Source organism: Zootoca vivipara, chromosome 5, assembly GCF_965207765.1.
Source record: "Zootoca vivipara chromosome 5, rZooViv2.hap1.1, whole genome shotgun sequence".
Classification (NCBI taxonomy): Eukaryota; Metazoa; Chordata; class Lepidosauria; order Squamata; family Lacertidae; genus Zootoca; species Zootoca vivipara.
The window spans coordinates 58,123,951-58,151,943 of NC_142588.1; the positions used below are offsets into that span (position 1 = coordinate 58,123,951).

At 37.6% G+C, this 27,993-nt stretch overlaps 2 protein-coding genes across 3 annotated transcripts in view; one reads left to right on the forward strand and one right to left on the reverse strand.

Moving 5' to 3' along the window:
• GIGYF2 (GRB10 interacting GYF protein 2) overlaps positions 1 to 27,993 on the reverse strand; it is a 68,778-nt gene that overhangs the window by 30,102 nt on the left and 10,683 nt on the right. The window contains exons 2-8 of one of the 2 annotated variants that reach the window (XM_035133107.3): positions 26,355 to 26,417; positions 20,915 to 21,044; positions 20,457 to 20,552; positions 18,277 to 18,385; positions 16,267 to 16,377; positions 15,957 to 16,068; positions 14,151 to 14,191 (exon numbers count right to left, since the gene is read on the reverse strand). In XM_035133107.3, coding sequence (XP_034988998.3) covers positions 14,151 to 14,191; positions 15,957 to 16,068; positions 16,267 to 16,377; positions 18,277 to 18,385; positions 20,457 to 20,552; positions 20,915 to 21,044; positions 26,355 to 26,395 — 640 coding nt within the window. In that variant the 5' untranslated portion in view covers positions 26,396 to 26,417. The remainder of the gene's footprint in view (positions 1 to 14,150; positions 14,192 to 15,956; positions 16,069 to 16,266; positions 16,378 to 18,276; positions 18,386 to 20,456; positions 20,553 to 20,914; positions 21,045 to 26,354; positions 26,418 to 27,993) is intronic. The other variant, XM_060274654.2, reaches the window with a different exon arrangement.
• Positions 7,270 to 9,410, forward strand: KCNJ13 (potassium inwardly rectifying channel subfamily J member 13). The gene is made up of 2 exons (XM_035133111.3): positions 7,270 to 7,750; positions 8,691 to 9,410. Exons 1-2 carry the CDS (start codon positions 7,273 to 7,275, stop codon positions 9,308 to 9,310), a joined length of 1,098 nt encoding a protein of 365 aa, XP_034989002.1. The 5' UTR covers positions 7,270 to 7,272; the 3' UTR covers positions 9,311 to 9,410.

Genomic DNA, 27,993 nt, shown 5'->3' on the forward strand with positions numbered 1-27,993 from the left:
AAAACATGAGGGAGATTTTAGTTTCTAAGTAGCATTATATTGGTCTACATTAATAATTTTCACAGCAGGTCTTCAGTACTTTTACTGCAAACAATCACAGCCTTTGTTTCTCAGATCCTCTTAGGTCTGACGTTCGATCAAAGTCCTCACATCAGCAGCTAAGGAAAAATGTGAAATGCTGAACTGCACTACAAAGCTACCCTCACAGATCATGCAAGTGATTCTGAAAAGTAGACATTATGGGCCTCTTTTCGGCTCGTTTTTGTTAGTCAGCTGTTACATTTAAAACTAATTTCACACAGTGAAAGTTCTGAAGACTACTGTTTTACTCAATGTAAACATCTCTTTTTGGTCATAACCATGTTACATGCAGCAATATCCTACATAATATTATTTGACATAATTTAAATACAATCCTACGAACAATGCTGACTTAACAGAAGAGGCAAAATAAGAGATCCAGTAAAGTTACAGGTCTTGCATCTAAAATTAGGTTGCAACTATGTAAACTGTGTAAAACTAATTAGTAACCTTGATCTCTATGATACCGATATCCTGTGCACATGGTACAAAAAACCTAAAAAGAGAAAAGTGAAACAGAAAGCACACCTTCACCTCAAACTGCCTGGTTTTGGTTAAAATAAAATATCAAAGAAAAGTGTGAACTCTAAATAGCTACCACAAGAAAACTTGAATGAAAAACAGTCCTGAGGAATTTCATTCCTTTGAACCTCCAAGTAAAACCTTAAGTAAGATTATGCAAACCTAAAAACTCCATCCTGATTAAGATAAAAAATGCACCCCTTTCTCCAAGTAAATTCGTGTGGATTTCTCCACAGCTGCTAGGGTATGTGTTGGGTAAAGAAAGCTCAAACAAATCAGCATTCTTTTCCACATGACCACAGCTAATTGGCCCCCCTGCAGACTGAATGACCAATCACATCAGCTTCATATGAAAGCCAACCCCCCACATTATAAACTGTGGAATGAGACCTGTAAGCCCATTTTGAACAAACATCCTTCCAAACTTGTTGTCAAAAGATTTTTTTTTCTTCCCTGGGATCACTATATACAGATACAAGATAGTTTGGTTCGTTTTCAATATCCAGGACATCCGCCTTCCTCCCTTTCCCTGCCAGGTAGATAAAAACTACAAATACACTGGTAAGTACATGATGCTAACACAGCATCACTTTTTTACATTAATATTTCCTGCTTTGTTTTGTTCAAAAACAAAAATGGAGTTTTGGAGGATTTAGACAGACCTGTTTTGAAAAATATCAATTGAAATACCAACTTCAAATATTGTAAGACTTTCTCAAAGGAGATTGTTTTCCAAACTAAGATTGCCCAATGACGACTTCCAGAATCAATTTCTATAAGGAACAGTTCTGTATAGGAGATCCCTGGAAGAAACTTCAGCATCTTGCATGGCTCTTTAGCTTTTAATAAAAGGCATGAAGCAGATCTTAGCTGTGCAGTTCTAAAGGAGACTTTCTTTTAAAAAGTAACAATCCTGTGACCAGTCAGATATTGAAGACTGATTGTGTACTTATTCCTGGAGATGTGGTTGTTGTTTTTAACAGTAATGTAGATGACCAATTTTAAATTCAATTCCAGGTTCCAGCAATATCTTAAATTCCAGGTTCCAGCAATATCTTAAATTCCAGGTTCCAGCAATATCTTAAAAGTTTTGGGAAAAAACGTTATTGCTTTAACTTATATAAAGCATGACTGATAGATAGCAAGTAATTAGCTAGCAATTTGTGTAGCAGTGTACAGAAATTTCCACTTAAATTTAAAAAAATCATTTGAGTGATTCTTTTGATTAGACACAGAAGTTTTCTGGTTGCTCACCACAGAATATCCATTTGACTAGAAATTAAATGTTATGACATTAAGCAAATTTAAATTTTATTGGTTTCTAACCATATAAACCAACTTTTTGAACACGTTTCTTCATTTGTCTTATACAATGTCAGCGTTTAAGAAACACCTGATTGCCCAAAGCTATTTTATCTCCTGCACATGGAAGATCCTATTTTAGGGAACAAATGATTGTTGTAAAGAATTAGGATATTTCATGCATAGTAATGTTATCTGGGGAATAGTTTTAAACTTCCAGGGAAATTCATAAATAGTCTATTCAATGAAAAAAATCAGTACATAATAAAGTGTGAAAGGGATACCATTTTTATTTCATTGATACTATTCAAATGTATCACATTTGTGTTTTAAATCGGCACATGTATCAACCTAGTCAGGTGTAACATACCTTCACTTATTTCTTCACTTTGTAGCTAGTTACACTTAAACCCTTCGGTATCTTTGCCAATACTCATTTTGAGGCCCGAGACAAATTACAAGATCACACACACACACACACAAACTCCTGCACATTCCATGTATAGAAGTCAACAAGACCGCAGTTGGATACCTGCAATGGGGGGGGGGGAAGCATTACCTGAGAGCAGCAGGGTAGCTTAGAGGTCACAAGACACACACATAACTATACACCATGCTTTCAACATTTGCTACCTGCCTAATGACTGACCTGCTATATTGGCGCCCATACACACACTTGACACTTCCTGCAAGCGTTAAAAAGAGTTTGAACAGGAATCTGTTCTTGGGGAGCACTATGGCAAAACTGCATGACATCAGAAATGATGGAGGGTGTGGGGCAGTGGGCAGTACCCCTTTAGTTGCTTCCTTGAAACAACTGTTACTTGCTCTGTGGCAGCCTTTCCCAACCTGGCTTCCCAGCATGCTGTTGGTTGCAGCCATGCAGCTCACCATTTGACTATAGCAGCCTTCCCCAACCTGGTGCTCTCCAGATGTTTTGGACTACTACATCTGTCAGCCCTAGCTGGCATTGCTATGACTGATGTGAGGGGTAGTCCAGAGCATCTGGAGGGCACAACGTTGGGGAAGTCCACTCCAAGCAAATGGCAAACTGCATAGCTGCAACGAGCAGCACCTAATACTGTTTCTTCAGACTAGTGCAGCATGTTATCTTTTACAAATTCTAAGTGATGTAATCTATGGCTTTAAACTTTTGCAAGTGAATTCAATTTCAATACTCTGTTAGAACATCTATGGAGAGAATTACTATGATATTCAGCGGTAGTTTTAGAATACCTTATTCATATCAAATGGCAATATTTTCTAAAGGAATTAATGCACTATTCACTGTTACAAACAGGTACCAAACTAAACTTTCTGAAGTGAGCTTGATGTCAAAACTACTGCAGATTTTATAAGCAATCTGACTTAAATTGAAGGTGCCATTATTACAATGACTATCTATTAGGAGAATATCTTTCTATCAATCATGGGATGTTAATCTTATATAACAAAGATATAATTTAAAATATATACTTAAATGCTAAAGAAAGTGTATCTACTTTGCAAAAATGTAGTGTGGAAATTTTAAATACATTTGATTATTGCTTATTTATACAGTACCCACCTTTCACCCTTAGGTCCCGGGGTGGGTTACAGTAGTAAAACACAAGTGTAATAACAATTGCCAAATATCACTTTTAAACAATGTTTTGTTGGTATTAGAGTCATGTGAAAAAATTTAATTGGATAGGAGAGTCCTTGAATCTTTACATATCTATGTCTTAACTGCTCTTGTAACAAAGCAGAGAAAGCCAAAGGGACTAAAATTCTGCAACACTGAAATACATTTTTGCTGTAATACAAATGAATAAATATTTTCAATTTACACATTTAAACTCCATATCCAAGTGTTTGTAAAACATGCATTTTCTATAAATGGTTTGCAGTAAGGGGGGGGAGTAGTAAACGGTAGGCAACGGCGTGTATAAGTCAAAGAAAAGTGACCAGAAGCCATGAGGTTGGTGAACGCAGTCAAGTGGAACACAGAAGCTCTATGTCCATAAATATCTGATGTCTTGTACAGATACTATCAACCTGTTTTCAAACTCATCTTTATGAACTCAAGGACTAAAGCAAGGGTAGCCAGCTGGGTGCCTGACCACCAGACGTTGTTCGACTACCGCTTTAATCAGGCCCAGACAACATAGCAAATACTAAGGGAAAATAGGAGCTGTAGACCAACAACATCTGGAGGGGATTACATTGGATACCACTGGACAAGAGGAGTTATTTTCTAATTGTTAATTAGAAGTTGAGATTCTCATAATTTTTCACCAAATGCAGAAGCCTATGGACTATGTATAGCACTTGAACGGGTTTGTGTATCTTATTTTTAGAGTTAGCAAATACGTGGTACAGTATCATATAATAGGCACATATGGAAGTATAATGGTTTGCTAAGATGAAAGTATAGTGCAGAAGTCTTTGTGAAAAAAAGTTTTATTTTTAACTCACTGAGCTCAGGATACATTTGCTGGAGATAGCATCACAGCTCTACAGCTGCACACTTGAGAAGTCATAACTCCAGGTATAGCCAATGTATTAAAGTTAGGGATATTTATAAAATTCTCCCCAATATAATTTCTCCCCAGATTCAGTGATTCTAAATATTTAAACAAGGTTACAGAGAGAAAGCAATGAATTAGTAATCCACTATTCTTCATTTTTTGATTTCTGAACTTTGTTCAAACCATTGCACTGCTTGTAGAATTTTAATTTTTTTAAAAACAACATCAACTTGCAGGTCTATCAATTTGCACATAAGCACATATCAATTCAAAATTAATTTTAGAAATTCTCTTAAATTTCTAAAGCAGAGTATGGGGCAGAGCAAACCCACTAAACAATAACGTTAAGAAAAAGAGGAAATAGAGGAAATCCAGGCATACTTTATCTAGTCCTCTTTGTAGCATTTACACAACTATTGCATTTTAGTAGTTGATCATGTCTATAAATTTCTGAGCACAACATGGTTGCATTCTTGGGAAGACAGAACTCCACATCTGTTTTCAGAACTACAAGTATCCAAACTGGTTCAAATACTCCAGGATAAAGATACTGAAGTCATAGTTGATTATTTCATTGAAGTAAGTGGCAGAGACAAAAATGGAAAATTCCATGCTAGAGATTATTAGGAAAGATATTGCATATAAAATGGTCAGAATGGTCCTTTATAAATCTGCACTGCAGATACATTTGGCTGGCTTTCCCCAGCCTCTCTGGGTGGCTTCCAACAAAATATTAAAATACAATAGTCTGTTAAACATTAAAGCTTCCCTAAAGCCAGCCAAATGGGCGGGGTATAAATATATTATTATATTATTAGGAACACTTTTGAAAAGTCTAAATAAACCACTACATACAGGCTAAGTATTATTACTAGCATTTTTCATTGCCCCATCAGCTTTATCAATCAGTCTTGGCCTTGTTCACCAGTGCTCCCAAATCCCACTTGTGACTTATAGACACACCTTGCTCAATCCATGAGACTTCTACTTACTTTTGCCATAAGTTTAAGTTTAAAATGTTTCTCTTGAGAGGATAGCAGTTCTATACTGTAGATTGCATTATTTTTTCATTTATTATCATCATCATCACCATCATCATCAATAATAATAATTTTTACTTGTCAGTCACTTGCTACATAAAGTCTCTAATCAACTTGAGCCATAGGAATGGCATAATATCAGGAACATAACAATAAAAACCATTATAATGACTCATGAGCAACCTTAGCAAAACAGCAAGAACAGAGTGGCCAAGTACAACATAGGCAGGAGATAAGCATCTGATTAGCTCTGCACAATCAGTAAACTCTACTCCACATTTTGTCAAAACTGATTGTAAATATCTTAGGTGCTGTAGTACTATAAAACAGTGCAACTACCTTTGATGACTGGCCCATGATTAATTTGTGTTTTTTTTTATTTAACACATTTTATATAGCTTGATTATAATTAACCTCAAAGCAGTTTAATACACCCCACTCAAAGAAAGCCATCCTACACATTTGTAAAGAATATATTTCAATCAATTTTATTATCATAACTATGCCTATAGTAAGCATGTATCAAATTACAATGCAATCATTTTTGCATTTTTCCTGAAGGGGAATACTAATGTCTAAGTATTTGGAAAATGTGATAGCCCCCCCCCCCCACACACACACACCAGAAGTTGTTATTTTGAAATAAGATATCTGGATCCCATGCAGAGAGAAACGAACAACACACAATGATTGTGCAACAAGATGGACCAAATATGTTTCAATTTTACCATCAATATTAGATCAGATCTGGTGCTCTGTGACAATGTCATTCAGCAGTTACCCCAGTTTAACCTCTCTTATTATTTTCAAATATGCCTGCATCCTTTCTCTCACGTTTTTCATTTCAACCAGTCTCTAGCAAATAGGGAGACACCATGATTTAATATTTTGCTCTCTTTTATGTTTGTTAATTTTAGAGTTGTGAACGTTTTCTGCTATAAGAGAAAAGCTCATAAAAAGCACAGGGGTTGATCTTTTATTTTCCTAGATACTCAATATTTGTAACTTCCAGAGGAACCCAAGCTGCAACACTGCAGTATTAGAAACATGATTAAGGACACATAACAAAAGCCTCACTCCAGTTTCCCCTTTGGCAAATTGGGTTTAGAGTTGATTTTTTTTTCCTCAGGACTTCTCTCGGCTTATATAATTGCATAATATTTTCCGTATTATTCTCTATCCCCTTTTTAATACAGCTTTACAACAGCAGTGGCCTGAGTATGTTCAGCAGAAGAGGCTATATCCCAGGTACCACAATTCTAGACAATAAAAATATCATGGTTGGTAGCAGTAAACATATTTAGGTAGAAAACCGCACAAGAGCTTACAATGAGGAAATTTTAATTTATTATATTTGATATGACAGCCTTCAGATGGCCACCAAAAGTATAGAACATTTATAATATTAATAGCTTTGATAGTGTGCTTTGCTTAAATATTAAACACATATTTGCTAACGTTACAGAACACACCTCTGAATTTCAGAAAATTAAGACTTGCAGTGCTCCTTCACTATCAAACTAACCACTAGACCCACAAATAAACCTGAGAAGTCAAAAAGTTTGGCTTTCATTTCTAAATTATCATCAAAGAAGGATCCAACATTAATTTTTGCAGGTAATCATTATTGTACAATGGAAGCAGTGGCAAACCTGGCTCTCCAAAGCTACTTTTCTCAGAACTGCATGTTTAAAGACCCCCTTGGCTAGCTGCAGGTAGCGTCTGGTCCACTGCCAATGTGTCAGAAGCTCTTATCATCATCTGAACTACAGATAAACAAGAATCCAACAGTTTTCTTTTCTTTTCGTTTTCAGAAGATGAGGACAGAAGTGATAGAAGGCAACAATACCAAACCTAGTGCTCCTCTCCTGGCCCAACGATACCCAAGAATGGTCACGAAAGATGGACACAGCACACTACAAATGGATGGTGCCCACGGGAAAGGCCTGGCATACCTAAAAGATGCTTGGGGAATCCTTATGGATTTGCGCTGGAGATGGATGATGCTGGTATTTTCTGCTTCTTTTGTCCTCCACTGGCTTGTCTTTGCAGTTCTCTGGTACCTACTAGCAGAAATGAATGGGGATCTGGAGATCGATCATGATTCTCCACCTGAAAACCACACTATTTGTGTCAAGTATATCACAAGCTTTACAGCTGCTTTTTCCTTCTCCCTGGAGACACAGCTCACTATTGGTTACGGCACAATGTTCCCAAGTGGAGACTGTCCAAGTGCAATTGCCCTACTTGCTATACAAATGGTACTGGGTCTGATGCTGGAGGCCTTCATCACAGGTAATTACATACTATTTCATAACCTAATGCTTTTATGTTATAGTTCAAATAAGAGCTTTGTCATAAAGCTACAGCAAGAAACCATGGATAGGGCTATGTCACTCAGCATTCTGAAAAATACTGTTCTTTGATGAGGATGTATTTCCATTTTACAGTATGAAAAGAATTATTAAATAGCAACTTGTACTAAACATCTAAATAGGTGACTCAGTTCTTTCCAAATGCATGCTTTAATTCAAAAACCCTTTCCTACATTATTTTAAAAAATGTGATTAGTTAGTAGAACTAACTGCCCATACACATTTGCATAGTTAAAGCTAACAGATGAATCCTTAGCAGGTTTACCAAGAAAGGAACATCTACATAGTTCAATGAAGTATTTCCATAAGTATGCTTAGGACTGCAGCGAAGACTTTTTATTGACAAGTTACCAATGAATATCAGAGAATTTTCAAACCCTGCTATGTTTTATTGAAAATAATTTTAAATGAGTTAATAAATAAAACTGTTCTTTATTACTGAAAGAAAATTTGCTATATAATAAATGAAGCTTATTACAAAATAAACCTACTAAGTGATTACTTAGCAGACTATTAGCCTGAAATGCTAAATCATAAAGCAGAGGCTGTGGGTCTTATTTTGTCAAAAGCATATGTCATTATTCAAGTTCACGAATATCGTGGCAAATATTTTAATGAACACCTGATTTAAAAAATATTTACTATAAAAAGTATTTTTGTGGTTCAGGAAATTAACATGATGGACCTGAATAATGTGGGAACCATCATTAAAAATGTGAAATACTTATGCTAATAATAAATGTTGTGATCCTCATACAGTGCAACTTGCTTTAGTTGTGTTTGCTTTCAATATACTATAAAGGGAATCAGGAAACTATAATTACACGCACAATCTATATGCTAATTCTCTTTTTATTTAGGTGCATTTGTAGCAAAAATTGCCCGTCCAAAGAATCGAGCTCTCTCCATCCGGTTCACTTATTCCGCTGTAGTGACACACAAAGAAGGAAAGCCATATCTAATGTTCCAAGTGGCCAATACTCGCCCAAGCCCACTCACCAGTGTTCGGATTTCTGCAGTTCTTTATGAAGAACAAGAAAATGGTCAGCTGCATCAAACCAGTGTGGATTTCCATCTAGACAGCATCACTTCAGAAGAGTGCCCTTTCTTTATCTTTCCTTTAACCTATTATCATCCCATAACTCCATCTAGCCCTCTAGCCATTATCCTACAAAGGGAGGCTCATCAACATTTTGAGCTAGTAGTCTTCCTTTCTGCCACACAAGAGGGCACTGGAGAAACATGCCAGAGGAGGACATCCTATCTTCCATCAGAGATCATATTACACCACCATTTTGCCTCCATGTTGGTTCGAGGTGCTAAAGGGGAATATCAGATCAAGATGGAGAATTTTGACAAGACAATCCCAGAACTTCCAGCTGCAGACTCTAAAAGTTCAAAGAGGACTGACATGGAGATCCGCATCAATGGGCAGCACATTGACAGCTTCCAGATCTGTGAGACTCATCTGACTGAATAGACTTTGAATGTGATGCCAGCTTGTTTTCGTTTTCAACAATTGGATTAGACTACCACGCCAATGTTTTCACTTTACTCTCTATTTTATTGTGCTCTTTTTGTTCTCTCAGTATCTTTGACTTCAGAACAGTGCGCAGAATAAAGAGCATAGCATCCATGTAACTGGATGAGCCACTGGAGTAACTGTACAAAAACAGAGTCAGGGACAAGAAACACTGCACAAATTATGGGAAAACAGAACTGCTACCTGCTGAATTCACTAGACTATGATTAAAACTGCACTGACCCTGAAACAAGAGACTTCCAGACTCAGACAGCTTGTCAAAAATCTAATTAAATGACATTAAGGTAAACACTGTGGCATTGTATTAGAACTAAGAAAAAGTTCACCTGAAAAGGCTAAGATCCCTCAGATTTGTTGAATCAGTCCTCTCGTGCTATACAGTTACAACAGAATATGCTGATGTCTAAACATGCTATGAAGAATGTTGCTAGTATTTTCTGTGGCAATGAAGTTGCAATCCTGCTGTGCTTGTTTATTAAGGAAAATCACAAGCATTTGCTGAAGCTTTGTTCCAGCAGCTAAGAACAAGTTCAACACCCGTAGGCACTTTCATGATGAAAGTGAATGGCAAGACTTTTTACATGTATTAGACTTAAATATTCTATATTGGAACTCTTTTCATACGGAGAAACATGAAATAAATTTAGCAGACAACAGGAATTCATGGATCTCTATTTGCAATTCTCCTCTCTAGGATAATCAACACCTCATGTCTCTGCCTTGTTGCAAGTCAAAATCTAATTAGTCCTGTCATCAGAAAGATCCACTGCTTCCCACATTTATTGCAGTTTCTTTCCAAAAGAACCATTCAGTTAATAAAAACAGAGATAAAATGCATGACTCTGTAAAATAATTGTACAAACATGAATATAATTATGAGACATTGAACATAAGGCTCTGTGCCAAGTTGAATCATGATTATTACCAGAACCAATTACAAGAACTAATGGTTGTTGTTGTTTTTTAAAAAAAATTAAAATGAACCAAGTTTTTAAATGGTCCAGAGGACCACGTTTATGGCTTCTTCACATTTGTTTAGCTAAAGGCACTAAAAACCAAGGAGGAGCATCATCAAAATCACTAAATACTTGTATGTTCAAGGATAATTAAAAGGCTCTTCTCAGAAAACATCGCATAGGTATCAATATTTTACTTTAATACTGACTTGTGGTTATGAAGAGCCTGGCGTTTTTTAGCTCTTGAACGTGGATAAACATATTTATATGTATATACTAGTGTGGATGTTAAGATTTGTTACCAAATCAGAGAGTATTTTCTAAGAAACTCTGTCTTACTTCTCCCAAATCTAAAAAATGGTTTTGTGCCTAACTATAAAGATTTGGATGTTGTGGTCAACTAAGAACATGGTGGGGCTCTGGAACAATCAGCTGGTCACAATGGTGCTAGCTGCCAATTCACAACTGCTAAAAGGCAACTCAAAGAACCAGCATTTTACTAACATTACTAATGTTGATGTTCTATGTAAGCAATGCTAGAGTAGTCAGCATATATGCAGATGGGAATAAGTTTATTTTTGTAACTGAATGTAAGAAAGCAGGGGGTCATGCAATCTCTGTGTTAGAAACAGTTCGTTTTTGGAACATAATCACATCATAGCACTAGACCCTTGTGATCTCTTACACTGTAAGACATACAGGGTTGTTAAAGTATTTCTTCCCTTGTCTGTGCCGAGGCTTTAATCTTTTCATTCACAGTGTACTGTAATAATGGATTAGCCCAATGCAGAGACCGGATAGTAATAGCAATCACTACCTTGGATTAATATACATTAAATTGTATTTGTACTCACTTTATTCTTTGTCCAGCATAGTCACTTAAAAAATTCTCTCCCTTTACAGCATTGTTAACCTCACAAAGTGAAGCTTATCCCCCACCCCAATTCTCTAATATTTAATTTTTTGTGGGAGGTCCCACAGCTTAACATATTCCATGTGTACAATAAATAATGCAAAACTTCACTCAAAAACTGAAGAATCCAGTCAGGATGTAATGTACTTGCAAACTTTTCTACATAAAAGTGTATGTGCAGTGCCATTATGGTTTTTTCCTGCCACATTAGTCCAATTTCTGACTTAGATATCAATTTAGAGGGGCAAATTATCCTTGTAAGCCAACAGTTTTTTGTGTAAGGTACTGTAGGGCTGATTTTACACTACTGCTTCAAAAATTCAGGAGCGACAAGTTGCATATATTTAAGTACAATATACAGTACAAGGTATGCAGTTCAGTTAGACCACTTCAGCACTAAGTTCAATGCTAGAAATAAGCTGCCAACAGACAGAAGCTACAGCTAACCATTCATACTGAAAGCAAGCATCTTAACTTCCAGAAGCCATCTGCATCCTACCTCCACTGCACTCTCTGTTGGGACACTGCAAATTGCAACAGGTTTTTCTACCCATAACTGTTACTGAAAAACCATGAGCATAGATTGGCAATGTTCACATGTATCACTCAACCTTGGCTAAACCATGGTTTAGCATTACAAACCACAGCAAGCTTCAGACTAACCTCTCCTCCTCAGGTGCAGCCATGAGGAAGGGTTCAGAAACTTTCATTTCAGATTTAGACTTCAGCTTGTTGTGGTCCAATCCTGGACAAACTGTGGTTAGTCTTAGCCATGGCTAGTGGAAACAAGCCAACTTCAAACCATGAGTTACGAAGCTGGATTGTTGTCACCAGCTTCAATTAAGACTGATCACAGTTTGTGGTTCAGATAAAAATGCTAAACTGTGGTTAATAAAAAAACATATATGGAAGCTTCCTCCTCATCGTCATGGAAGAGGAGAAAACACAAGCCCTAGGCTTGCCATGGGTTGAACTCATACCACTAAACCATGGTTAGCTTTATAAGCAAACTGAGTCACTGCCATCTCTTGACAAGTGAGATGCCTATACAAAACCCCACAAGGCCCTACAGCTTCAGTGGCATGCACTTTGGGTATCATAATTTTGAAGATTAACCTATTTTACAGAAATGTAGAGAAAAATTAGAAAAGGAATTGTAAATCATCTTATGCTCCGAAATGCCTTATAAAAACAATATAAATTACTTTTAGAAGCCTAAATATTAACTCATAGCTATAGAGAGAAAAATGTTACCAAGTTCAGACAGTGCCCAAGAAACCAAATGATTTAAATCTATATATGACTGAAAGCCAGAGGAATTGGAAATATGCCTTCTAATTTAGTGTTACCAACGTTGTAAGAACTAAAATAGAACAGCACATCAACATAACTTAGATGCTTTAAAGGGGATTCAAAGGGCATTTAAACAGATGGTGATTTATACAATTTTCAAGTTTTGATCACCATAGAAATCTGGCACTGCTACAAAATTCAGAGTATATATATTAAAAGAATCTCCTAACAAAGAACAGCAAGCTGCAGTTAAGCACCCAAATCCTATTGACTTTCAGAAAGAGTGCTTGGTGGCTACTAGCACCTTTAAAATTCCTCAGAAAAGCCAAGTTCTTTTCTTCAACTTGAGAAACCTGTTCACCAAAAACGTTAGGAAAACAACAGGCCACTATTTCTCAATACAAATGACCTAGTTCACACATAATGATAAACCATGGTTTAGCATGATGAGGATGAGCTGCAGCAAGTCTTGGGCTTGCACATTTTTATCTTCCCAAGCATGGCCACTAGTTAGTTTCATAACCCATGGTTTGAAGTTGTCTTGTATAGTTAACACTAACTTGTAGTTTTTTCAGGTTTGAATGTCACCATAAGCTATGATTAGTTTAAAACAAAAGTGAAAGCCTGAGGATCACTCTCATAGCACTGTGTAGAAAGGGTGAGGTGCAAGTTTCTCCTCTCAATTCCTTTCTCTTTTTTTCAGAGAACTGGGAAACAGGAGGTGGGGCAGGAAGAAGCACAGGCTACCTGCAGTGTGGGTTGCCTGTATATAATAAACAAACTCCTATAGGCAGCATCATTTTTTGGACTACCTGATCCAAGCCAACGAGTTGTAACTTTTATGCAATTGGGGTGAGGGAATTATGGACTAACGGGGAAGGGGTATTAGAGAATTGTTTTCTAAAATGTTATCTTGCATTACACTGCAAAAATGCTCAGAATGCAAACTACTTGAGACATAACATGGCATGATCCAAAACTTTACTTTGGTCTTATCACCACTGAATGCATCCAATGACTTGCCAGAGCAAATTTCAGCACACAATTTAGCAAGTAATTTTTAATCCCATTGACCTCATTACAGCCTAAAAATTGGCTGTGTGGCAGAGCAATCTTGTAGCATGACCAGCTCTAATGGGCATATGATTCACTATGTACCCCAGCCAACTTGAGGTCATGTGAAATGACCCTTAAAATAGCCTGCTGATTTCAACAAGATGTGTATTATGAAAAAAAACTAAAAAATAAGAAAAGTTCAGTGTTGTGCTTTAAAATAATTATAATGTAACTCTCAATGAAGTAGTACACTCGTTCCAGGTATAATTAATATCTGTGTCTTCAGAAACTTAGTACAAGTCTTCAGTTTATAACCCCACTACCCCACTGCAAAAAACCCTTTCTCTCTTTTAATTCATATAGACCAGGCTCTAATCCAATTCCTAAAAATGTTGGCCTATTTGGTAAAAGCACATATCTAATCCCATTTCTTAAAGATGCTGGCCTACGTGTGCATATGATTTTGATAATTTCAGATTTAAACACTGAATTTCTTACTAATAATACAAAATATAGATATCCATACCATTTAAAAAACAACAAAAAGCAACCCACATACCTGGTTCTTTTCGGCCTGGTTTTTCAAACCGCCTGTCCCCCCTAAAAAGGCAAAACAGCAAATTACCAAAGCATTTGGAAACATTTAAGACAGGGCATGGATCACAATTATTTCTGTGATGTAGGAAAAACAAGTTGAAATAATGTTTTATTAATAGCATACTTGGACAGAATATATATACAGATATAGACATCAGAACAGGTACCGTGTTTCTCATATTATAAGACATGTCTTATATTTATTTTTTCCTCAAAAAAACACACTATGGCTTATTTTCAAGGGATGTCTTATTTTTTTCCTCCTCCTCCTGCCGCGGCCGGCATTGCTGCTGCGCCTATCACTATGTCTTATTTTCGGGGTATGGCTTATATTCCTTGAATGCTTAAAATCCTGCTATGGCTTATTTTATGGGTATGTCTTAAAATATGAGAAACAGGGTAGCAAAAGTTATTCTGAAGACAAACCTGTAAAAACGTGTGTTACTGATGTATTTCTACTATCCATTTGCCCTAACGATCCAATTTTTTGTTATATTATTGAAGCTCTTAATAATAGTTGTTATTGTCAATGTATGCATACTAATGTGCCACGAATATCAATCTATATTACTGGTAGCTTGATCACACTAATTTACTTGTCTCATTTTTAAAAATCTGATCTTGATCTGTCTTCTCATAAACTAGGGTAAGTTTATAAAAATGTAACACATATGAAGGGAAATCCCCACTGGTTAACTAATATTTGCTTGTTGGAAAAATATAGCTGATGTTTTCTCTCTCAGCATTTCAGGAAGACATCAGGAAGAATTAATTTGACCTTTTTGAGTCACAATTTGTGTTTTTCCTTATGTGGATCAATTTATTTCAACCCATTAGAATACAATTTAGTTCTTTTAGGTTAGAATCCACTGTGCTGCTTAAGATCATTCAAGTGGTTTGTGCTAGCCCAATACAATTTGACTTGCCCCCACTCTTTGAACAGTTAAATCAAATGCCATTAACACAAACTGCTTTTGAAATTCTCCCTGGTTTCAAAAGCATTGCCTTGAAGCAGAGGCATTTGCTGTTGAGAGAAATAAGTCTAAAGTCATCTTTTGATTACAGATCTAAGTCCTTAGTTCTTTGGAGACTGACCATAATCTCTTCTCTCCTAAGCAGGTTCAATTCTTCCTTGTTCTCTCGGTAATTCTAGATAAGTACTAAGCTATGATGTCATGAAGGCTACCAATTTCAGATCTTTCTTAAATTCTACAAGGGATAATTATGTTTTGTAACTTGATTTCCTGAATCATCAATACCATCCAATAGTGCCCTGGTTCAGTTAGCTTGTTTAAGCATTTTTATCCAGCTGTTCTTATAGGAGGCTCTGTCACTGATTTTAGATCTTATAACTTCAAAATTTGATGAAATAGCTGGAACTCTATAGCCGTTCCATACATTAAGCAAGGCAAAACTAGTTTGCTATAAAACATACTCTCAAAGGGGAGCTGCTGCCAACCCTGGCTCCCCGGCAAGTGTTGTATACTCATGTTCGTGGAGAAATAGGTCAGTGCAGCATTGGTTGTTAACCAGAAGGTTGGTGGTTTGAGCCCACCCAGGGACAACGGTAGGCAGGATTCCTGCATTGCCAGGGGTTGGACTTGATGATCCTCAGGATCCCTTCGAACTCTACGGTTCTATGAAATCTATGCTCACAAACATGGTGGCCACCTCTGTGACCTAGATGGACAAACTTTAGAGCAGCAACAAGTTATCTGAGCTTCACAACAGATGCAGTCCATGTCAATGTATATGTTTATTGAATTACCTTTCCTCCCAGCTCTGTGATCTGTGCATTTCTCTGCCCACTCCTCGCCCAAATCCACCTTCTACATCATCAAAACTTCTTTGGTAGAAACCACTTTCTCCTCTACCTCTGCCTGAAAGACAAAATATGGTTGAGATCTTATAAATTTTACCATTTTCCTTTAGAACCAACAAGACCAAAGCTGATTCTTGCACTTTGCCAAAGTGCCAATCTTCCTTTAAAGCGAGCTCTTAGGAAGACCAATTAGGAAATGCACACAGTTTGATTTTTCATAAATCATAGGTTTATAGCAAAGCAGGTGCTGTCTTACATGACAGGTAACTACTGGGCCATGGGTGGAATCCGAACCACAGAGAACCATCAGTTGGTCCAGAGAAAGTGTTGAGTGCTCCTGGCACTTGTTCTATTATGACTGGCAATTCTATAAAACAGAATCAATAAATGATGTTTCCACTTCCTCGGTCACCAGTAAATATTAAGAAAACAAACTAATAAAGTGAACAAACACTTAAACAAAACACTGAAACTACCTCTTTCACATCTTATTTGTACACCATTTATTGTCACTCCACTTTAGCTGAAGGACTGCAACATTCCAGTCATATTTGTGAGCTCAGTAAGAATTTAAATGAAAAAAAGGAAAGGAATAATCATGTGTGCATTGCTAAGCAACCACACAAGCATTCCTTCTAATTTCTGAGCAAGATAAAAAAATTCCTTCAGTAGCACCTTAAAGACCAACTAAGTTTTTATTTTGGTATGAGTTTTCGTGTGCATGCACACTTCGTCAGATACACTCATACCAAAATAAAAACTTAGTTGGTCTTTAAGGTGCTACTGAAGGAATTTCTTTATCTTGCTTCTAATTTCTGAGTTGCTCCCATTTTCTACTCCCCCACCAGTATGAACCCTGCTGGAAAGTTATGCAGTTGTCACTTCTCTTAAAAGTAGTGGCAGAAACAGTGCAGGAATTGCTAGCACAGGTGTATGGCCCAATGACAACACTAGTACTATATTGCCAAATACTGTTGCTACAGTAAAAGGCTTTAAGTGAGGAGCAATTTAATACAAAATACACTTTTCCCCAGCACACAGTTAGGACACTCTACTTTAGAAACATTAGCAGAAAATACTAAAAAACCAAACACTGAGGAATATCATCAAAGTATGGTATACTTGCAAGATTGAAAATTTAAGCATAATCACTGCTAGATTATTTCTTTTTCATATCTAAAGATCTCCTGCAAGAAGATCACAGTAAAAATGAGTAAAGAACAGCACAAGCATGGTTCTTTATAAAGCCTACAAAACTGTCATTTGCCATCATTCTTTAATTGCCTGTTGAATTTTTTTTAATGCTACCCAGTTTATGTAGACAATTAAGAAAACATATTTCTGCAACAGCTAGTTGATGGTCTATTATTTAAATGTTTACATGGTTACTTTTGTGTACAGATACTGTTTTTTATGATATAGCGGATTATAAATATTTTTTATAAATAAATAAAAACAATATTATTTAAAGCAGGGATGGTTAACTTATGGGTGACATACAGCCTAGAAGAGAGATACAAAATTGGTAAAATGGCCTTCCAACAAGACCCACCAAAATATGGTATTTTAAAACACCTGACTGCTCCTATGAGTCCCCCACTGTGGTGCCATATGGCAAAAGGCTTTTTGTGGCCCTAAGGCACTCCAAAATTTAATTTTTTTTTCCTAATTTTAGAAAACAAAATTAACTTAATAACCTTTTTTACAGACTGCTCCCATAGATATCCCACTGTGATACCAAAAGGTTTTCTGGGTCTTCCAAATATCGATGTATTTTTATTATTACATTTAAAAAAACCTGACCACTCTAACAGGTTCCCTGCTGTGATTCTGTAATGCTAAGTTTATAGCCCCCCACTACACCCAAAATGTGTTCTTTTCTATAACAACAAAAAATGATCACGAATGCTTTGAAGCTCTTTTTACATTCTTCTAAATTCTTGCCTTAAGTAGTTTTTGTTCTACAATTCTATGCTACGGAGATATCTATGACCAGCTCCATGCAGTCTGTTAACTGAATTCAACTATTATGTCTACATTTCTTGCAGGTTGTCGTAACTATTTTACATCTGTTCATTTTACTACCTCACATTGCAAAGGAGGTGTAAGATGACTGTGTGGGCCATTAAGGGCAGAAATTATTTATCCCATCTTTCCTTCTAAAGAAAGAAAAGCCATGGCAGATTATAAATCCCCAACATGGGGTTAAGCAGTTTAATTCTAAAATGTAACAATGACACTACTTTACGTTCACAAAGCCTCTCACCTCGGCCTCTAGAGGAACTTCGACCTCGAGGAGCCCCTACCACCGTTCCTCCGCCTCGTCCCATCAATCGTAGGACAGCAGCACTATTTACAGACATAGAGAAATTTCTCTGCCGAAAAGAAGAAACATGGTGAGAGAAACATTTTGTAACAATGCTATCATAAAATCAGACCTATCTACACCCCCACCCCCGCAAAATTCTAATGTATTATTCAGCAATTTTCAAGTCAAAATAGATAAAGCTACGTAGGTATTGCTGGTGAGATCACAATTTCCTTCAATTTTCAAATATCAAAATGAGCTTTTTGCATATGAATGCTCTAGAATGTTTGTACAGTGTTTTGACTCACTAGTAGAATATATGTAAAAGGAAAGAACCCATGCTCAATCTTGTTAAAAAGGATTTGAGATAGACAGCAGGGCTAAGAAATAATTCTGCTGAGACCCTGAAAAGTTGTTGCCAGTAAGAACAGCAAGTACTGGGTCAGATGCACCAACAGTCCGACGCACTACAAGACAGCTTCACGTGTTCATCATGTTTAGAATATTAATTATGCGGTCACTTTGCATTTGTGTATAGTGGATGTCCCTTAAGACATCAAGGAATGATTTTTCTTTTTCAGATTAAAGAAAGTGTCTTATGTTGCAAGTTATAAGAATTACACAACACAGCAAAGCAAGTGATTATATGCATATTTAGATACGATATTTGTATTAGGTTCAAGCCTTGGATTAAAGTGCTCCTCCCTTCTCTCCAGCCCTGCTCCAAGATGCATCAAATGAGAAGATTGGATTCTGGTTTAAACTATCCATAGTATGCTAGTATGTTGAACTAGGAACTCTCTTAACTGATCTGTGTGTAACACAGTCCCTTATTTCCTGTTGTATATGCTATTCATGAAGGGGTTTCGTGGTAAATCCCATTGTGTTCAGAAGGACTTACTGTGGATTTTAATATTTATCATTTAAATTATAATTTTCTAATGGCTTTGGATTTTATATTTTTAATTGTGAGTCACCTTGAGCAATTATTTGGATAGGCAGGAAATAAATATATCAAATAAAGGAGAAAGAAAACAGCAATACAGAATTCAAGTATTTTAATATTATGTCCTCCTGCAGTGTATTCTGCTGAAACTTACTGTATTTGGGGTGGGGGGGTGGGGCATAGAAGGCAACCACAGCCTATAAACAGATTTTCAAAATTCCATTTCTAAAGTTTCTGATAACTAGTAATTTCACAGCTTAAACAATGGGGGAAGGAATAATACTTTTTTGCATGTTTCAAATGTGTGTTAAAAACTCCCTGGATTAACTTGCATACTGTACTTTGAATACCCTGTAAAATTCTCTCAGCCTAAGATTTCCCGAGCCATAGCAGACATATTTAGAATGAAGCATACCAATATCAATTCCAGTTGAGTATCACTCCAGGGCAACTGCTTTGTATCTGAGTGCATCTCTCTAAACATCAAGGATCAATGAGATACAATAGTGGAATATTCCACTTTCCCTACATTAATCAAGTATAAGGCTTACAGTGGTACCTTGGTACTCAAAGGCCGAAAATCCAGAAGTAAGTGTTCCGGTTTTCAAACATTTTTCGGAAGCCGAATGTCTGAAGCGGCTGTCGGCTATTGTTTCCGGGGCACCTGCACCAATCAGAAGCTGCACCTTGGTTTTTGAACATTTCAGAAGTCAAATGGACCTCCAAACAGATTACGTTTGGCACTTTTGTTTTTGCTATTTTGCGTTTTTCAGGCTTTTTTGGTTAATTTGTTTTTGTGACTGTGTGGAATCCAGTTCAGCTATTGATTGATTGATTGATTGATTGTCTGTGAATAAAAGCCCCCCATCCACAAATGACTATCATCACTGCAGGTAACATAAAATAATTTTAATTTTTATCATCTACAATACTGTCTTTTTATTTTATAGTGCAGTACATTGATTATTGCTTTCATTTTATGATGAATGCTCTCGTTAGACAGTAAAACTCATGTTAAATTGCTGTTTGAGGGGTTGTTTTTAAAAGTCTGTTTTGCATTACTTTCTATGGGAAAGCGTGCCTTGGTTTTGGAACGCTTTGGTTTTGGAATGGACTTCCGGAACGGATTACGTTTGAGAACCAAGGTACCACTGTATAGAAATCCCCATTTTCTGTTTATTCAGAAACCAACCTGTTCTTCTTCTGTAAAAGGTACTAGTGCCAAGGGTGGTAAGGGCTCCTCCTGTAGAATAGGCAGAAACTCCTTATCGAGAAGGTCTGATGGTATCTGCAAGGGAAGACAGAATGTAGCAAAATACATTGACCCTCAAAACATAAATGCCATGGACAATACCAATAGCCAAAAGAAAGTACAAAACAAATAATTTTCTTTCTATTTCTTTTTCCAGGTCTCAATATCTATTCAGACATATCTGGAAACCAAAAATGTATACTAATAAAGTGAATTATGGGCATAATTCTAGCAACTACTAAAAACTCCTTCAGAAACCTAAGCAACTAATGACCTTTCAAAGAAGTTGTTTAGAGTTTTATGAGTTTAGCATTTTCTCCTTGGTTTCATTAGCATACACTTAAAACTATGAATGTATTTGCAAGCAACCACACAGGAACATTCTTCTCCTAACTTACCTTACTATCTTTCAGGAAAAGTGCTAACATTTCTTCTCTCCCATAACGATAATCTGCTAATTTATACTTTGGCAAAGCTGGAGAAAGGGGAGGAGATGTCACACTCCCACCACTAGACAGAGCTCTCAGCCTATAGGGGAACAAATAGGGAAGAGGAAATTAAGACAACCAATTATATACTCTGCCGACAAGACAACAAACCTTCAGACTACAGTGATATCAAACAGAAATCCCTTTCTATCCTGCAGAAGTAGCTAAAGAAAGCTGTTTTTATATAGCTTTAGTTGAAAATTATTCACAAAAGACTCTTAAATGCACTTCACATAGTTTTAATGTGAAGTTCATATGGAATCAACAGTTGGGATTTTCTATTTTGTTCATTATAACTGATGCTCTGAATTGGCTGTTGCTTAGGCCAATACATCTAAATAGGTCACCATGCCATTCACATTACAATTACAGGTGACACATGTGCAAAGGTGGTTATCAACATACTGATATTGAAGACCTGATACCACCATTCAGCACTGTCAGACAAGTGCTGAATCCCATGTGCCCCACAGGGACCTGCTTTATTTTTCATTTTTTTTCTAATGCCTGGCACAGAGGAGCACCAAACTGAATGACTAAAGCTGCTACCAGCTACCCTGAACGCATCTGGGTCCTTCCCCTCAATCATCGCCCTGCAATGCTTTATCAGGACTCAAAGGAATTCTGGACAAAGTAAGATGGCAGTGGTTCTAATCACAGTATTCCTTCTGAGATGGGCAGTGCTAAAAGGCACTGCCACCATCTCACCACAGGTCTCTGCTATGGCTTCTCTCACTAGTGGCATTGCCACTGGTCCTCACCACTCCATCTCTCAGAGCCAGATGAACTGCCACTACTCTTGGTCCCATGGTCAGTCTTGGTCCTTGATTCCCAGGAACAAACCTGACCCTGGCTCTGTAATGCATATTCTGTTCTTAATAGTCTATGACTAAATATACTGAAAAGAAAAGCCTACAGCTTGAAGAAGTTGTTGCAACATAAGTATAAGATATACAATGGCCCAGATTAAAGAACTCTATCTGCCCAGAAGGGTTTTATACTTGCTTTTCCACTAACAGCATTCCTACAGCCATGCTGCATGGCAAATAGCTTCTGGAAGTAAATGGATGTTTAAAAAAACCTTTGTGATACAGCATGAGAATGTCAGCTGCTCAAAGGAGAAAGTTCAATTTGGCTGGCAAAAACTCCTTGCCCGTGACTAATTAGCTTTTTTTCCAGGGCCTAGTCACAGAAAGCAGTATGCTACTATGTATTGAAGGATGTACTTTGACGACAAATTTGAAAATTAAATTTATTTTCCCATTCTCTTTCTCATTCACCACCTATTTTCATCTTCTCAAATTACCTCTACCTAGTCTCTTGAAGGTACTTACTTCAGAGACCTGCTCTATACACAGGGAGGCTACTGTACTCTGCACTAGATGGGACCCTGAAGGCCTATCTACCACATATGAGCCTGTCAGAGAACTCACTGTTTAATAAAGAACTATGTATACTGACCCTTAGGGTCAAAGGTTAGTGTGAAAAGCTTTCAACAACATCTTGTAAAAGTTACAGATACTAGCTGACCATGCAGGAAGCATTCCACAGTGCATAGAAATGCTATCCTCTTCCCTTCCTTTACTAGGCTGTTTACCCTCACAGCCTGCTCTACAGTGGATTGCAGCATTAAAGCAGCAGGCCTCCATCCTGCCTGCTGCTTCTTAGCTCTTGAAGAAGGCAGGGTATAGAAGCCTGGACAAACCCAACGTGTATAAAAATCATCCCATGTATTATGTATCCCTTATTCTGATTCTGCACATGTGCCACCACACTTATTCTGAATTGGAAACCAGAATTATTGGGGATGCAGGAAAGTAATCAGTTATGGATGCACAGCAGGCTTTCAAATAACAGTTCCGTCTTCTTTTCTTCTTCTTTTTAAACTGCTTCAGTATGGTTTTCACTTCAGGTTCAATTTGATTCTGAGTCACAACATGCATTTTCTAAGGTTTGAACTTGATTTTAGTTCCCACAGTTTAATCAAACACAAATAAAACTACAGTAATACCTTATTCAGACAACCCCCTCCCCCCCAAAAAACAAGTGTTCGGAGAATTAGGAATGGGTCACAGGTTTTTACACTCCCTCCTCGTGAATGGATTCCCACCAGCATTTTACAGCTGCTCTAACCAGTTTCCCATAATGTCTCAATTGGGCAACTATTATCAGCACACAACACAATAAGTATTTGCATCTCAACAGCCACATTTTGATGTTATGCTAAACCCATGAAGTATGATGTGAACTGGCCTTTGGCAGGAGGAAGAGTTTGATTTTGAAGCCAAATTGCTTTGCATTTTGAACCCTAAACTGTGATTAATGTTAACTATGGCTTATTTAAACAAGCTGGATTCATAACCAATGGTTGGACATTGGTTTATTTTAAATAAACTGTTACGATAACTGCAGTTTCATCAGACAAGATGACAAATGAGCCATTTTTATGCAAAAAATGGAAGCAAACATAGTGCAGCTTTATTTACATTATGTGCTTTATATTTTGACAAGAATATAACCAGTATGTGTCAGAGATCTCCAAGGACAGAGTTTTTCAGACCAATGGCATCATAGTTGCTGTCTGTAATAGTAACCAGTGACTAAGGATTGTGATTTGTTTCTGTGTATATTGTATAAAGTGTAAATTGTAGGTAAATGTAAACCTATCTAAAATAATACTGTTGTATTAAAAGGCAGCTAAACTGAAGTCCAGCATTTGCACAGACCTGAATCTCCTTACAAGTATTAAATAAAAGCTACTGCTAACTAGTGGAGAGCTAGGAATCAAAAAGTTACTCTGAAATATTACAAAAACTATATAATGTTAAAATCAAAGCTTATCTCATACAACTTTTCAGATGTTCTATCGCTGCTGCTATTCATAATTTAGGAGGATTCAAGGCACTCCAACTGGCCATTTGGGATAAACTCTCATTAGTTTGCTGCCACCATGTGGTAACTCTTTTCATGACATTTAAATAAGCATCACTTGTGAATAACCTTCCACTTTTCTATGAACCAAGAATCTGGGGAAGAAAAAAGTACTATATAATGGAAAGCATGAAAGGTATCAAAACAATACTTTCTGAAACTCTAAAGCAGAGGTAAGGAACCTCAGGTCCAGGAGCCAGCTATAGTCCTCCAGCCTCCATCTCTTCCCAGGACACACATCCCTTCACCCTTTACTTGTCCTGCTCCACACCCTCCTCAACTGCCTTAAGCTGTGATGCCTACTTGCTTGCTTACCTAAATGGAGAATGGGGAGATGTGCATGTAGGAACCTCTGGTTTTTGTGTGGCTGGAATGTAGCCTACCGGACAAAGGCCAGACTCATCTCTATAGTTTCTAGCCTTGCCCATCACTGGCATGTGGCCCCTGAAAGCTGCCCACAAAGTAATGTGGCCCTCAGGTAAACCCCACTCCTGCTCAAAATTAATGGGCCAAAAAGTTACTAAAGATTTTTAATTAAAGTAACTGCTACTCTCCATTTTGCTACCAAATGGTTTTTAATGCAGGTAAGAAAAAAGAAGTGGTTTTTCATAATATATACTTTCGCGGGGTGGTAAATGCTTCTCTCGGTGATGGAGCCTTCCCAGACCCACTGAAAGAGGCGATTATCAAACTGCTTCTTAAAAAACCATCTTTAGATGCGGCCAATATAGCCAACTATTGCCCAGTCTCAAATCTTCCATTCTTGGGCAAGGTGATTGAGCGAGTGGTTGCTGAACAACTCCAGGCATGCCTGGAAGAATCCAGTCGGGATTCAGGCCTCATCAGGGGACTGAAACTGCCTTGGTCACACTGGTTGATGATCTAAGGTGAGAGCTGTTTACTAGTTCTGCTGGATCTCTCAGCGGCTTTTTACAGCATCAACCATAACATCCTTCTAGACCGTCTAGAGGGGCTGGGAGCTGGGGGCACTGTTATACAGTGGTTCCACTCCTTCCTCCTGGGCCGTGTTCAGAAAGTGGTGGTGGGGGATGAGTGTTCAGACCCCTGGGCTCTCACTTGTGGGGTGCCTCAGGGTTCTGTCCTCTCCCCCATGCTTTTCAGCATCTACATGCAGCCGCTGGGAGAGATCATCAGGGGGTTTGGGATGGGTGTTCATCAATATGCGGATGATACCCAGCTCTATCTCTTTCAAATCAGAACCAGTGAAGGCGTTGAAGGTCCTGTGTGAGTGTCTTGAGGCAGTTGGAGGATGGATGGTGGCTAACAGACTGAGGTTGAATCCTGACAAGACCTTTAAAGCCCTAAACCTGAAGGAGCATCTCCACCCCCATTGTTCTGCCCGGACACTGAAGTCCAGTGCGGAGGGCCTTCTGGTTGTTCCCTCGCTGCAAGAAGCCAAGTTACAGGGAACCAGGCAGAGGGCCTGCTCGGTAGTGGCACCAGCCCTGTGGTGCCTCCCACCAAACTACTACCATACACTTTTAGAAGACATCTGAAGGCAGCCCTGTTTAGGGAAGCTTTAATGTTTAATAGACTATTGTATTTTAATATTTTGTTGGAAGTTGCCCAGAGTGGCTGGGGAAACCCAGCCAGATGGGCGGAGTATAAATAATAAATTATTATTATTATTTGCAAAAAATGTCATTTCATTAAAAATATAGTTCTGGAAAGCTTATATATGAACTATGTACACTTTTCCTGCATGAAGGTATTTTGTCCACAGGTAATTTTAATACCAACAGTATTTTTACTGTAAGGAATGGCAAACTTTACTTGAATAAGCAAAGGTGATCCTTATCCATTCTTTCCTGAACATCCAGACTGGATGATGAGAACAAGTCTGAAGATGCTGAGGAAGCACTGTGCAGTCAAAGCCATGGGCAATTTCTTTGTAACAATGTCTTACTTGAGTAAGGACATGTTTAACCTCACTTTCAACATAGAATGCACAACACAGTGGGAAGCTCACTCCAATAACACATACACCCTGCATATCACTGTGACCCCGAAATTGTATATGGTTGCAAGGAAGAGTGACAATAAGCAACAAAAGTATTGTAAGTATTTTCTGTCCGTGCTATCTCCTGGTGGGAAAGGAAGTCACTAACATCTATAGCCCTCAGTGCTCCTTTTAAATATTTTTCTCCCTTAGTATCATTCTGATTTATTCTAACTGAAATGTCCTCACAAAGGGGGATTTCTTCAACATTGCGACAACAAGCTCCTGCTTCTTAATTCAAGCCAGGGATATAATTAACCAGCTGTAATTAAAAAAAGCTAGTTTGACAACTCAAATATGCTTTCTCATTTACCATTTGAAGCAATGCATCTACAAGCCAACTTTTGTCAAACTCTTTAGTGAAAACTTCTCAAGACACAAATATTATAGGTAACTCACCACTCAGGCCCAAAGTTAAGTGTCTGGGTTTCTGCTGCCATTTTTTTAAAAAAAAGTTTTAATCTGAAAAAGAAATGCAAGAACATGAATCAGTAATCTTATATCAACATATAATAAGCTAAAACTAGTTGTTCCAATCCAGACATTCCCAACTGCACCAACATTTAGAGCTGATATTTTCCCTGCTGATCAAGTGGGATGGGGAGCAGGGGTGCCTGGAGTTATTTCTCTCCATTCAGAGGGGAAAGAGTGAGGGGCTGTGCCCTCATGGAATCGTAGAGTTGGAAGCGATACAAAGGGTCATCTAGTCTAAAACCCCCTGCAATGCAGCAATCTCAACAAAAGCATCTATGACAAAAGGCAATCCAACCTCTGCTTAAAAACCTTCAAAGGAGGACAGTCCACCACCTTCCAAGGGAGTCTGCTCTACTCAGATATGAGAAATCCTCCTCCACTTATAGGGCAGCAGTTGCTAGATTCTCCCTATAGCCCTATATCCACAGCAAGTTCCTGAAACATAGCTCGAGTAATCCATGTACAGAAACCACTTTTCATACACAGAACACCTCTCACTGGCCAAAGGCCAATCTTTCACCTTCCAGTAAGCAATTAAAATTGTTATTTCAAAAAACTCTTAACAACTTCAGTAAAATCCTGTATTATTACCAGTGTATTATTACCAGGGGTCCACAAATGTTGACTTGCCTTACAAGTCAGATATAATTTGTGTTCACCACCTATGCACCCACTCCCCTGTGTGTGCCAGAGAACTTATCGAGGAGGGGAGGGTCACATATCATGCTGGGCTTTGGAGAAGGCAGAAGCAGCAAGTCTCTCGTCATATTTCTTCTTGCTTCAAAGCTCAGCAGTATGACATAAGAAAATCTTCCCCTGATTCAGAAGATGGAAGGTGCAATGAATGATGTTATTATATTGAAGAAGGGCCCTTGGCCTTGGCAAATGGATTTGTGGAAGCCTCAATATTACAAATAATATTCCTAAATAATTATACTTAGAAATATTATGAATAATATTCCTAAATAATTATATTTAGACATTATACATGGCTAACAAAAAGCCACTCATGAGGTTGCTCGCAACAAGAAATGCCTCCAGGCAACCATAAAGCGAGAAGCTATGAGACTGAAATAGAGTTCTTCTTTCCTTTGAGCTATTTACATACTACAAATGACTAACATAAGAATAAGTGGGTGGGCAGTAACTTACAAGACGGACAGAATCAGCGTGATTATTTTTGCTTGCAGATAAAAGCTATGTTGTAAAACAAGCAACTACCTAAGCATCTTCAGAGAGCTTTGGTTTTTGTAGGAAGCAACAATGCTCCATTAAACGCTACAATTTATTACACAGTATACAGTCCACTTTCCTGTTTTAAGTACAAAGTTTATTAATCTGTTTTGCTCTCCTGACCCCTGCACATCCTGCCTAGTAAAAACCTCTATTTCTCCATAATGTATGTGTCAGAGAAGGCTGCGCATGATCTGGAGCATTGTCTGGGCACAATGATGGACTGGATGAGGGCCAATAATCTGAGTTTGAACCATGGGAAGACAAAGGCACTTTAATAATAATAATAATAATAATAATAATAATAATAATAATAATAACAATAACAATA

Bases quoted from the DNA above. Each gene is read 5' to 3' on its own strand.
- KCNJ13 (XM_035133111.3), top strand. From the start codon at position 7,273: ATGAGGACAGAAGTGATAGAAGGCAACAATACCAAACCTAGTGCTCCT. The intron at 7,751-8,690 runs GTAATTACATAC...CTTTTTATTTAG, and splicing joins GCTGGAGGCCTTCATCACAG to GTGCATTTGTAGCAAAAATT.